This window comes from Vidua macroura, chromosome 6 (assembly GCF_024509145.1).
Source record: "Vidua macroura isolate BioBank_ID:100142 chromosome 6, ASM2450914v1, whole genome shotgun sequence".
NCBI classification, from domain to species: domain Eukaryota; kingdom Metazoa; phylum Chordata; class Aves; order Passeriformes; family Viduidae; genus Vidua; species Vidua macroura.
Window position 1 is genome coordinate 26,934,469 of NC_071576.1, and position 11,371 is coordinate 26,945,839.

Consider the following 11,371-nt stretch of genomic DNA (forward strand, 5'->3'; position numbering starts at 1 on the left):
AAAAAAAAAAAAAAAGAGAAAGAAAGATGAAGCAACTATAAAGACCATTTATTTAAAGCTTTTAAATTTCCATCATTACTTAACCCTCATAACTAAATAGCATTTGCAAATGGCATCTTTAATGGCTCACCAGCTTCAGTTATGTTGGGAGACCTCCTAGAAGCTTTGGTATAAACAACAAGTAATTTTTATAACCCAAAAAGTTACGAGTTTTAGAAGAAAAAAAAAAAACATGGCAAAAAATCCAACACACACAACTCTTTCTTGGGTAACATCTTCTGTTTTCCTTACATCTTGCTGTATGTCACTCTTTCAAGAAAGGTAAACTGCAATCAGCCTTGTTGTGCTGGAAGAGTACAAAAATTCTAAGAGGCTGCGGAGCCAGATTCCTGTTTTGAAATACTTAACACCAAGAAAGCTAAGTTCCTTCAAACAAAATAGTCAAGGGTTAACACAGACAACTGTACTGTTTCTCAAAAAGGCACACAGCCTCTTTCCTCCTAAGCTAACTAAGAACATAGATTTTGTTCTTCAGTTTGGTATTTAAATAGATGGTCAATTAACCATTCCCCGAATCAGAGGAAAATTCACCCTCTGAAATCTGAAGAAGGGAGACAAAGACTTTCTTAAAATCACAATACACATCTATCTTCTTAAACAGCTTTCATGTGTGAAAATTAAAGCATGATCCATAATGCTTCTTCAATAAAGGATATTTGAATACTGAAGGGAAAGAAGGGAGACGGCAGAACAACAGAGCATGTAAAACTAAGATTTTGAGATGGATATCTAGCTGAACACTTCATTTTGAATTCCAGCTGAATCTTGCATTCCCCTATTTTTGTATTACCATCAGTTCCAAGAGGGCAAAAACATGCAGAATAGGACCTAACCTGAGCCTGAACATTCATACTGGCCCTAATTAAGTTCCCATAACCAGGAATGCAGGACATCAAGGCAATACATGCCAGAAATTCTATACAACCTCACAGCAGGCTCCAAGAAAAGCCACTAAGATCTCTCCACCCACACTAAACCTGAATCAGTATAAGGAATGATGCACAGCGAGATCAGAGTTCATCTAATCCAACCTAAACCTCTAGATAGTCTTATCTAAACTAAACCTCCCCTGACACAGCTTCAATGGCATGAAGCCTAAGAGGGTGGTTGGGCACTGGAGCAGGATCCCCAGGGAATTTGTCACAGCACCATCCTGACAGAGTTCAAGAAGTATTTTGGACAAAACTCTCAGGCACAGGGTGTGACACGTGGGGATGTTCCTGTGCAGGGCCAGGAGTTGGGACTTGATGATCCTTGTGGGTCCCTTCCAACTCAGCATATTCTGTGATTCTGTGACTCTAGAAAGACTCTGTCCTCTTGAAATTAGTACAAGTCTGGGAAGGTTTATTAGCTTGTAATGTCCAACTTTCTGATTTCCAAATCTGAAGTGGCCCTAGGAATAGCACAGTTGAACTCTCCAAACACTCAGCTAACAATACAAATAAAACTTCTTGGTCCAGAAGCAGACAAGCACAGAGCTAGTTTTGTGTCTGTATCTGATATGGTTAATACACATCATCAATAAAGTACCTATAGATAATTTAGATGAACTTTGGAAAGATATATTGATATATAGGTATCGAAAGTAAGTGCCATTTAGAAATAGAGTTTATGAGAATATTTTAACATATAAAGGAGGTCCAAAATCAAAAAGTTTCAATAATAGTACATCCCACATCCAGAATAAAAGTACGCAAGAGGGAAAAAAATGCAGTTAATATGACTGAGATGTAGTCAACACATGGTCAAATGTATCAGTTTCCCTGAACAATAATGAAAACTCAGCCTCTTAGTCTCCGTTAAAAACGTCTGAAGGTCCATGTACTCAGTTTTTGTATTTTCCTCAAATATCAGGATTAGCAGAATGTGAGCAAGAACACCAGCCTTTAATCTTGTTCTACTTCCACAACTGAAAATATTAAGACTTGCACTAAATTAGAAATTTCCCATCTTGCAAGACCGCTCTGACTTCTTTTCATGCCAGGACCAATTTTCTTCAGTACTGTCATCTTTAGAGTAGTGCAAAAAGGGAACAGATGAGCAAGAACTAAGAAACAAACAAATAAATAAAAAAAGCAAAAAAACCCAGACATTGGTCAGATGTGGTAAATATAGAAGAATGTCATTAAAAGACAAACTTGACAGGAAAGTGACAGAGAACATAGCAAACAAATAAACCAACAAATTAGACAAATAGAAACAACAAAAAACAATCAAAGTATTTAAACATGCATTGAAAAATATTGTTCCAGTATCATAATTTCTTCTAATCAGTGACTACACTGATTTCAGAAGACCAAAAAGTACTGGAAGCAACAGAGACTATTCCACTTTTTCTTCATAAAACACCTGCATAAGTAGCTGAGAAAATTATACAGAGTCCTGATCTGGAAACTTTCTAAATATTAGTGTCCTCTACAGAGAAAAGCACTGTATAGGCACAACCTGAAAGCCGTATGTAATAAACAGAATGAGTTATTCAACAGGTTAGGGAATGACCCTGACAAACTTGACCAGAATACAGAAGCTCTTTTCCTGCAATGGAGATCCAGAGCAACTGAAACACAACTATACTGAACAAAAAAAAAAAAAAAAAAAAAAAAAAAAAGCCCTGACAGGCCTTCTGACATACACAGGACTGATGATATTTCCTGTGGTGCTTTAGGAATTAGAGGTGCTTAATAGTCTCCTTTCTTTTCAACTCCTGCTCTCAAAATGCACCAGAGCAGAATTGTCACCAAACACGTTCTCCATAAACCCTGAGTAAGAACATCATTTTAAATACACAATTCAGTAATGATGCCATGCAATACTTTTGTTTATACAACTTATCTGAAATTCAATTGTTCATCCGATCCATGAAATTTATCCTCATTGTAATACACAAGAATATAGATTTCCTTCTCAATATTACAAATTAAAACATTCATTTAAAAAGGCTGTCCATTACAGATATATGTAAATGCTTCATTTACATTTCCAATATCTTATTTAATGCTTGTTGAACCCTGATTTTATATTTTTAAATACATAGGAATGAACTCACAGCTCTAAGTATTATTCAAACATGTGTTATATTTTATGTAGAAATTGCACACAGATGCCAGTTACAAGAACTTAAATTCAGATATTTGTTTGCAGACATGAACAGAATAATCTGAATTTACTTTTCAAAATATGTTCATTATGTAAACTGTGAATTGATGAACAGGTATTGGGTATTTTTAGTAACCTGCAACAACCAGTCTATGTATCATAATGCTATATCTTCTGATGGTTAATAAATACAAGTTTTAACTGTTTTGCATGTCTTTGTACAGGTATGTGTATCCTACATATAGGATAGATAATAGATAAAAAGAAAAAAAAAGACCTTTTTTTTAAGAACAGTTACTTTTAGTACAGATATCGTATTACTCTATTCTAGAAATTATTAGACACTTAGTCTGTTCAAACATGGCTGAAATACAAACCCCAAAATTATAAATTAAGAGCTACATCCATGTGTTATTCACAATACATGGAAATGAATAGCAGACATGCTTCAACTAAAGGATGACTCTTCTCCAGCCTAGATGCTAAGAAAGATATCTTAAACATATTTCTAACACTTTACAGAAGAAATATGTTCCAAGAAGTTTACTTTCAGTGTCATAGTATCCTAGGATGGTTTGGGTTGGAAGGGACCCTAAAGATGACCCAGCTCCAAACCCCTGCCATGGACAGGGCCACCTTCCACTAGACAAGGTTGTGCAAAATCCCATCTAACCTGGCTTTGAATATTTGCAGGGATGGGACAACCACCCCTTGTCTGGGCAATCTGTTCCAGTGCCTCACCACCATAACAGTATAGAATTTCGTCCTAGCAGCTAATCTACATCTCTCCACTTCTGGTTTAGAACTATTCACCCTTGCCCTATCTGCCCACATAAAAAGCCACACTCCTTCCTTTCTTTAAGCCCCCTTTAATTACTGGAAGGTTCTCTGAGAGTCTCCTCAAAACCTTCTCTTCTCCAGGCTAAACAACTCCAACTCTCTCAGCTTGTCTTCACAGCAGAGGTGCTCTAGCCCTCTGATCCTCTTTGTGGTACTTGTTGGACACAGGTCCTTCTTATGCTGGGGGACCCAGACCTGGATGCAATGCAGCCATCTACCCAATTCCTAATCCACCAAGTGGTCCATCCATAAACTCCCAGTCTCTCCAGTTCAGAGACAAGGATGTCATGCAGGACAGTGCCAAATGTTCTGCAGAAGTCCAGGCTGATGACACCAGTCACTCTTCTCTCTGTAAGAAGGCCACCACATTTGTTGGCACAACAACTATTTTTTCCATTCAGTCATCTGTTTAAGTTCAAGTCAATTTCTGCAGTACTGGTAACCCATGTACTATCTCATTTTACCACCTAGGAACAGGTGGTAGAGAAAAAAATTAGAGGAAAAATTAATTCAAAACCTAATGGTGGAGTTGAGAGAAGAGTTCAAGGTGCTTCTCAAGGATCTGATCAATTTGTGTTGTTTGTAAGTACTGTTCCACTTTTTCTTCATAAAACACCTGCATAAGTAGTTGAGAAAATTATACAGAGTCCTGATCTGGAAACTTTCTAAATATTAGTGTCCTCTACAGAGAAAAGCACTGTATAGGCACACCTAAGCAGCCAGGGAAGGAGGAACAGTGTCACTGCACTAGCATACGATCCCTTTCACCTCAGCCTACATCACCTCTTAAGATGCCCCGATGTCTCAGGACAGCACTGCACTATTACAAAGATAGGATTTGAAAGCTAAATTCACACCTAAGTTAAAGCCAAGATTTCTGTATCCAAGTAGATTCTCAATGGCTGCAACAGGACTTGTCAGAGGTGAAATGTTATGGAACCCAATCACAAGGTAATGACAGAAGCACCTAAATATTCCATACAAAATACTAGAAAATGTGCAAAGGAAATTATTTAAAAAAATATCTTACCTGCTGTTGTTGATTTTCCAACTCCCCCTTTTCCAGAAGCCACAACCACCACCTGCTTAACTCCTTCTATGGGCTTCTGCTTTGGCAGTCCCCGTGATAGGATCCGAGCACGTTTGTCCCTCAGAGCCTCATCCCCAGAGCTTGAGGACTAACAAAAACCAAAAACCAAGTGAATGCATGTGCACCAACCTGCCGTTCTCACAGAGAAAGCTGACAGGACAGAACGTACATAAACACTGAGAAATTTTCACCACTTGTCTAAAAAACATTCTGCACAGGGGCTCTCCCAAAGGGAAGCTGCTTCACAGGCAGGCAAGGACTCAGCCAACTTAAAATAACAACAGCCATGTTTTTTTTCACAAACACTTCAATATTATTGATCTTAACAGCCAAAGGAAAAAAAAAAAAGCGTTGAAATAAACCAAAACACTGCTTACAAGTCGGAAGCTGTATGAAACAGACTAGACTTGGCGGTCCTTTCGGTACAGTTGTTTCAGGCACAACAAATGCAGCAGCAGCGAAGGAGGAGGAACGCGAGGTGCTGAGGGCAGGCGGTGCCGGACAGGCGCTTCCCGAGAGCTGTCCCTGCCCTGAGCCGTGCCACAGGCACCGCACGTGTGCGGGCGCTGGAGCGCGCCCCGCTCCGCTGCTCCTGCCGCACGAGAGCCACACGCGGGGCCCCCACGGCAGGACGGACGGAGCAGCCGAGCCGAGCATCCCCGCAGGCAGAGTCCCACCTGCTCCCGGCTGGCACAGTGGTACCGCCACGGGCGCTTGGCGCCGCGCATTGCTCCCACCAAGTTCACGGCAGTCCGGGTAAAAAGCGGGCAGAGCTCGTCCATCTTCCTCCCCCGGCCCGGCGCTGCCCCCGACCGCATCCCGCAGGGACGCTGCTGCTGAACCGGCTGCCGCAGGACACGGCCGCTCAGGGCACCCGCGCACGGACAGACGGCCCCGCCTGCCGCCCCTACGGCACCCCCGCGAGCACAGGGACAGCCCAACCCACCCCGGCCCTCACCCGCCCCGGCAGCCGTGACGCACGGCGCAGCTCCCGCCTCACTCACCGCGGAGCCGGCGGACGGAGTGGCGCAAGCGGCAGGCGCGCAGCCCGGGCCGCCCCGCCGCGCCGCCGGAGCCCTCCCGCCGCCGGCGCCGGGCAGGAGGCGGGCGGCGCGCAGCGCCCAGCGCCAAGCAACACCTCCCATGGCCGGGCGCGCTGAGATGGCGCCGTGCGGCCGCGCCTCGGCCCGCCCCCCGCGCCGCGCCGCGCTCCGCCCGCTGCCCGCCGGCGGGGCTGGCGCTGGGTGGGCCCGGCAGCCCCGGGGGCAGCGCGCGGCTTGCCGGAGCTGAGGGCGTGGTGCCGAGAGGTGCCGCTGCTCCGGAGCTGCGGGAAGCACCCCCCGGCCTCCCGCCGAGCAGCGGCACTGGGAAGCGGCAGCACGGAAAGCAGATCCCTACCGCTGTCTCTAAGGAAAACGGAGCCAAGGGATCACCCCGAGTGACCGCATGCATTGCAAACTGCTTCGGGCTAGTTCCTCATTATGCTGCAGTTGTCCTCGCAGAGGCTCGTTCTGGCGCTGTCGGCAGTGCTCCTTCGGCTCGTCGGTGCCTTCTGAATTCTCATCTCGGCCCGCAAAATGGTTGGGCAAGAGCTCGGTCCCGTCTTGGTTTGTGTCCTCTACAAATATAATATATCCCATTTCCTCCTTTGGATCATTACGGAAAAGAACAAAGAGACCTGTAGCCGAGACAGATGCCACCTGTTTGGATTTCTTTTTTTTTTTCTTTTGGATTCTTTTTTTTTTTTTTTTTTTTTTTTTTGCTTATTTTGATTTTTTTATTGTTTGGGTTTTAAGAATCACAGAATTAGTCAAGTTGGAAGGCCACCACCGCAGATCATCTTGTCCAACCTCCTTGCTCAAACAAGGAGTACAATGGCACAATCTTGTGCCATTCTAGAGGACATGCACAAGATTCCATCCAGATAGACTTAAATATTAATTATTTAATATTATAATTAAATATTTCCAGTGAGGGAGACTCCACAGCCTCTTTTAGCAATCTGTTCCAGGGCTAGATCACCTGCACAATAAAGTTGTTCTTCCTCAAATTCAGGAGGAACTTCCTGTGCATCAATTTCTGCCTATTGCCTCTTGTGCTATTGTTTGGCACTGATCATTGTTCTGATGATAGTTTTGATGTTCCATCCCGTTTACCCTCATTCAGTAAAAGTTCATCGAAACCCATTTCTGTTCCTTATGTAGTGAGAGTTGCTTAAAGCTTTAGGACATACATAATCTCCCGTTTCTCTCCCACCTACAAGCCTTGTAACAACCTGTAGAAGGAAATTAGATTGGTTTGACATGATCTGTTCATAAAATTCCATGAACGGTCCTTATTCAGCTAAGTGATATTATAGAAATAATTCAGATCTTATCAATTTCAGGTCATTAGTCTGCAGATATAAAATATAGTATAGACAGTGTCTTTTGTTGTTATTGGCCATAATATGTAATGTATCAGAGGATTTTACATCAATTTAAAGTGTTATTATAATGAACATTTCCTCTCTTTCATAGTGAGCAGAATTTTCACCATTTTAAATGTTGCTTTTAAAATTATATTATTAAAAGTTCTAATCAAGCATTTTGCTAAACCCCATCATTTCCAAATGCATGTTCCAGTACTCAGCTACAACACAAAGTACAATGGTGAAAATTATTTCTTTTTCCAGTCCTTGAAGTGATTCTCATTCAACCTACATTTCTCATGTACCCACATGAGCATATTTTGCATATCTACAGACAGCTGTATTTTGCATGTCCACAGACACCTGAAGAGGTCACATCATTTTGCAATAATTTACCCTACTGTCAAACCAAACTGAAAAAGAATACTGAAAACTAGCAAGCCACTGCATTTTGAAACTGTGATATAGACTCCAGGGCTTTTTTTCACTGCTTCTAGAAATCATGTTACCTTTTGCATTGCAGGAAATTTGCATAATTGTTTTTCCTACCTGGAGCAGTTGGAGGCAGTGTTAAAGTGCAAGATACCGTGCATGTCACATCAATGGAGCCGGTACTGCAGGATCACAGCAAGGCACACACTTGAGATATGGGTCACTTCAAGGCCTTTACAGGGAAAAGAGCATGGCACAAACGAATGATACACTTACTTATTTTGAGAGCAGCTCCAACACCAACAACAATAATACACAAATATTTTTGTGAGGTTTTGTAAAGCTGATCTAGCACAAAGTAAAATTTAGCTAACAATCCTCAATATTTTTAGTTTTAATAATTTATTCTAGCACTAGTTTGTTAACTACCCTGTTATCAGGGTAGCTAACATGGCAGTAGGTTGTATTGAATACAGATGTGAAATGTTGTGTTGGGCCATTAGAAAGGGAATCAATTTGCTCAGCAACACAGCAGACATTTTCTAAATGCCTTGACTCTAGTGGAATAGAGTAGTGGATAGGGTAGTGTTTCTATCTCTACTCATTGTGAAAACAATTTTATGGATTGTACACTTCTCACAATTGCTCTTGGCTTCCTATTTAAATTTTAACATTTGAAAATATTGTTCTACATTGTTTGACTGATACATTATTGCCCAATACAAAGTGGTAAAATATGAGTCTAGGTAAATGCAACAAAAACTAACAAGATTTTTACTTCCAGACTTAAGTCTTGATGAAAACTACAGGTTATCTTAGCATCTTGCAGAAAATTCCACTTCAGACTTTTAAAAAGTGTAACAAAATTAAAGACACAATATTTTATTTTAATGCAAACTGATAGTGTTTTCTCTAAGTAAATGTAGGAAAATGTTTCATAGGCTCTAAATTGCTATTTAACCTGAACAATAACATAACAAAAATAGAACTGATTTTTGTGTGAAATTAGATTGTCTTGTGTTTAAATAGATTCTTTCTCTAGCCAAGATCAATTAAGGGTATTCAGGTATGCCAAGATCCATCCCCGTATGGGCCACCAATTGTTGACGTTGGTGCTTGGCACCAACTGATGGTGGATGGGAACTGACTGTCACCATTTATCTTACTGTAAGACTTTCATATCTTCTCTCTGTGAGCTCTCACGGGCAGCTCCTCACAACACTGACTCCTTTCTTTCTTCCACACGGCTGGCTGACTCCTGCCTGTCCCTATCATGACCACCTGACCCTTTCTGTCCCTAATAGCACAACCACCTGACTCCAGCTCTCCTCTCAACCAGCTAACCCACTCTTTTACAACACCCATCCTTATTGGACCATCCTTATTGGACATCGCTGTGACCTATTAAAGTCAAGGCTGTTCCTACTCTTTGGTAATTAGCACAGCTGCAACTCCTCAGGGGTAAGATTGCCTTCAGCACTATCTCTAGTCTCCTACAATCCATCCTCCCACAAGGTATAGCTAGGAAAGATTTCTTGTCAAAATAACTCCAAAATTTAAAAATGAAATAACATTTGAAAAATTACTTGGTAGATAATTAGGTTGGTTTGTGTGCAGTAGGATGTCACTTTAAAAAAAAAGTAGCATAGTACCACATTAATAATATAGTAACTGCAAACTCTTTCTCATATAAGCCATTTATTTCAGACACAATTTGAACTAGAAATTATATTAAAGAATGGCAGAAGAAAGATTCTTCAGAACCAAGGAATCATTTTAGCTTCATGACCAGGCCTGCAACCTTTGGCCACAGAGGTATACCACTGCATACTAGGATAAGTGAGTATGGGAGTCCCAGATTCTGGGTTTTTTCCCCCTCCTGGCTGGTTGGCCAGCCCTGGTACTTTTAAGATAAATAAGGTAAAAATGATAGTTTTTATCTTTTTTTGTCACATGGTGATAATTACTTAGTTGAGGGCTCTGGCCTGGCTAATGAGCCTTGGGCTCTTAGCATTACCTCTTGTCTCAGCCAGTATTACCTCACTGTGTCTCAGGATAGCTGCCACCTCCTCCCTTTGGCAGCTCTGAGACCATCTAGAGCACGCTCTTGCCAAAAGAGCATTCTCCTGTGGGGTTGACAAACTATATCAGGCTGCTGAATAATCCAAGCCAAAATGCCTACTGGTGTGAGTTCTTTGTTTTATCTTTGCTGTTCTCCTCATGGAAGTTAAAGCAACTTCCATGTTGCTTTACTTAATGCTGAAACACTGATCTGATCCTACATAGACCAGCATCAGCTTGGCAGAGCTTGTGCACAGGGGCACGGTAGCATACTTGGGATGACAGGCTCTAGATACATCAATAAGGCACATCTCCAAAATGTGTAAATAGGGAATTTCAGGCATTCGAGGAGAAAACAACTGCAGGCATTTATGAGGAGAATCCTGTGTTGTGATATTACCTCTCTGTCATTCACTGGAATTTTTCTTCTAAAGTCTTTTTCCTGCTAGGCTTAGACACCAAGGTCAATGTCACTGACGTCACTGCATGGAGGCAGTTATGCCCACTTGTTGCATAGTAAATTTGGCTCAAGGGGTTTTAATAGATTCTGATTTCAAATACCCATTCAAAACAAGGCAGGTTTACCTACGTTTTCATGTAAAATATTACCTAGTTTAAGAAGAAATTTCTGTTTATTATGTATGGCAGTACTTGAAAATGCAACACCTTTAACAAGCACAAAGAAAACACACAAGAAACACTAACAATTTAATAATTTCTCTTTATCATGTGTAATAGTATTGCCAATAAATATACAACCACATAAGTAGCTTCATCCGATGTAAAAGCTTTGCCAAATCTAAAACTGAAAAGAAATTGTTTGCTTTCATTCAGTTTCTATAAAGGAGGAAGAAGGTCTTGAAGAACAGATACCAATTTAGTTTATATATTGCTTTCCTGTAGAATTTTAAACAATGCAGTCTTTCACAGTCAAGAAGAGATGAAAACCTTATTTAAATTGTTACTAGACTCTTCTGAAGTCAGTCATCAAGTTCTTCAGGTTAATATTGCTTTCTATAGTAACAGTCACATCACAGTGAAGATGTAGCTTATATTACAGCAATTTTTCCAACCTTTAGGAAGTGATGCAGAAAATGAAACTATTCATTTTGTTGAATATGCCCTTCTGTAACAAAGCCACATAATTTTTCTTAGGTACTTTACATATATAGATATTCCCTGCATTAATGGAATTAACACAAATTAACAGTATTTCCACACCTGAAGGGAAAAACAAATGTTTTGAAATTATTCCTAATGTTTGCCATATATTTTACAAACATTGAAGGAAGACTGGCATTTTCTTTCTTTTCTTCTTTCCTATTTTTTTTTTAGTAATGGAGATAATTTGCTATTATAAGAGTCTCAGGGGCAGAAAGAGT

The 11,371-nt window shown here is 41.0% G+C and overlaps 1 protein-coding gene across 1 annotated transcript in view; it reads right to left on the reverse strand.

Moving 5' to 3' along the window:
* The window catches only part of NUBPL (NUBP iron-sulfur cluster assembly factor, mitochondrial), an 80,490-nt gene extending 74,259 nt beyond the window's left edge, over nucleotides 1–6,231 (reverse strand). The window contains exons 1-2 of the mRNA XM_053981546.1: nucleotides 6,091–6,231; nucleotides 5,027–5,174 (exon numbers count right to left, since the gene is read on the reverse strand). Coding sequence (XP_053837521.1) covers nucleotides 5,027–5,174; nucleotides 6,091–6,231 — 289 coding nt within the window. The remainder of the gene's footprint in view (nucleotides 1–5,026; nucleotides 5,175–6,090) is intronic.
* Nucleotides 6,232–11,371: the final 5,140 nt, after the last annotated feature.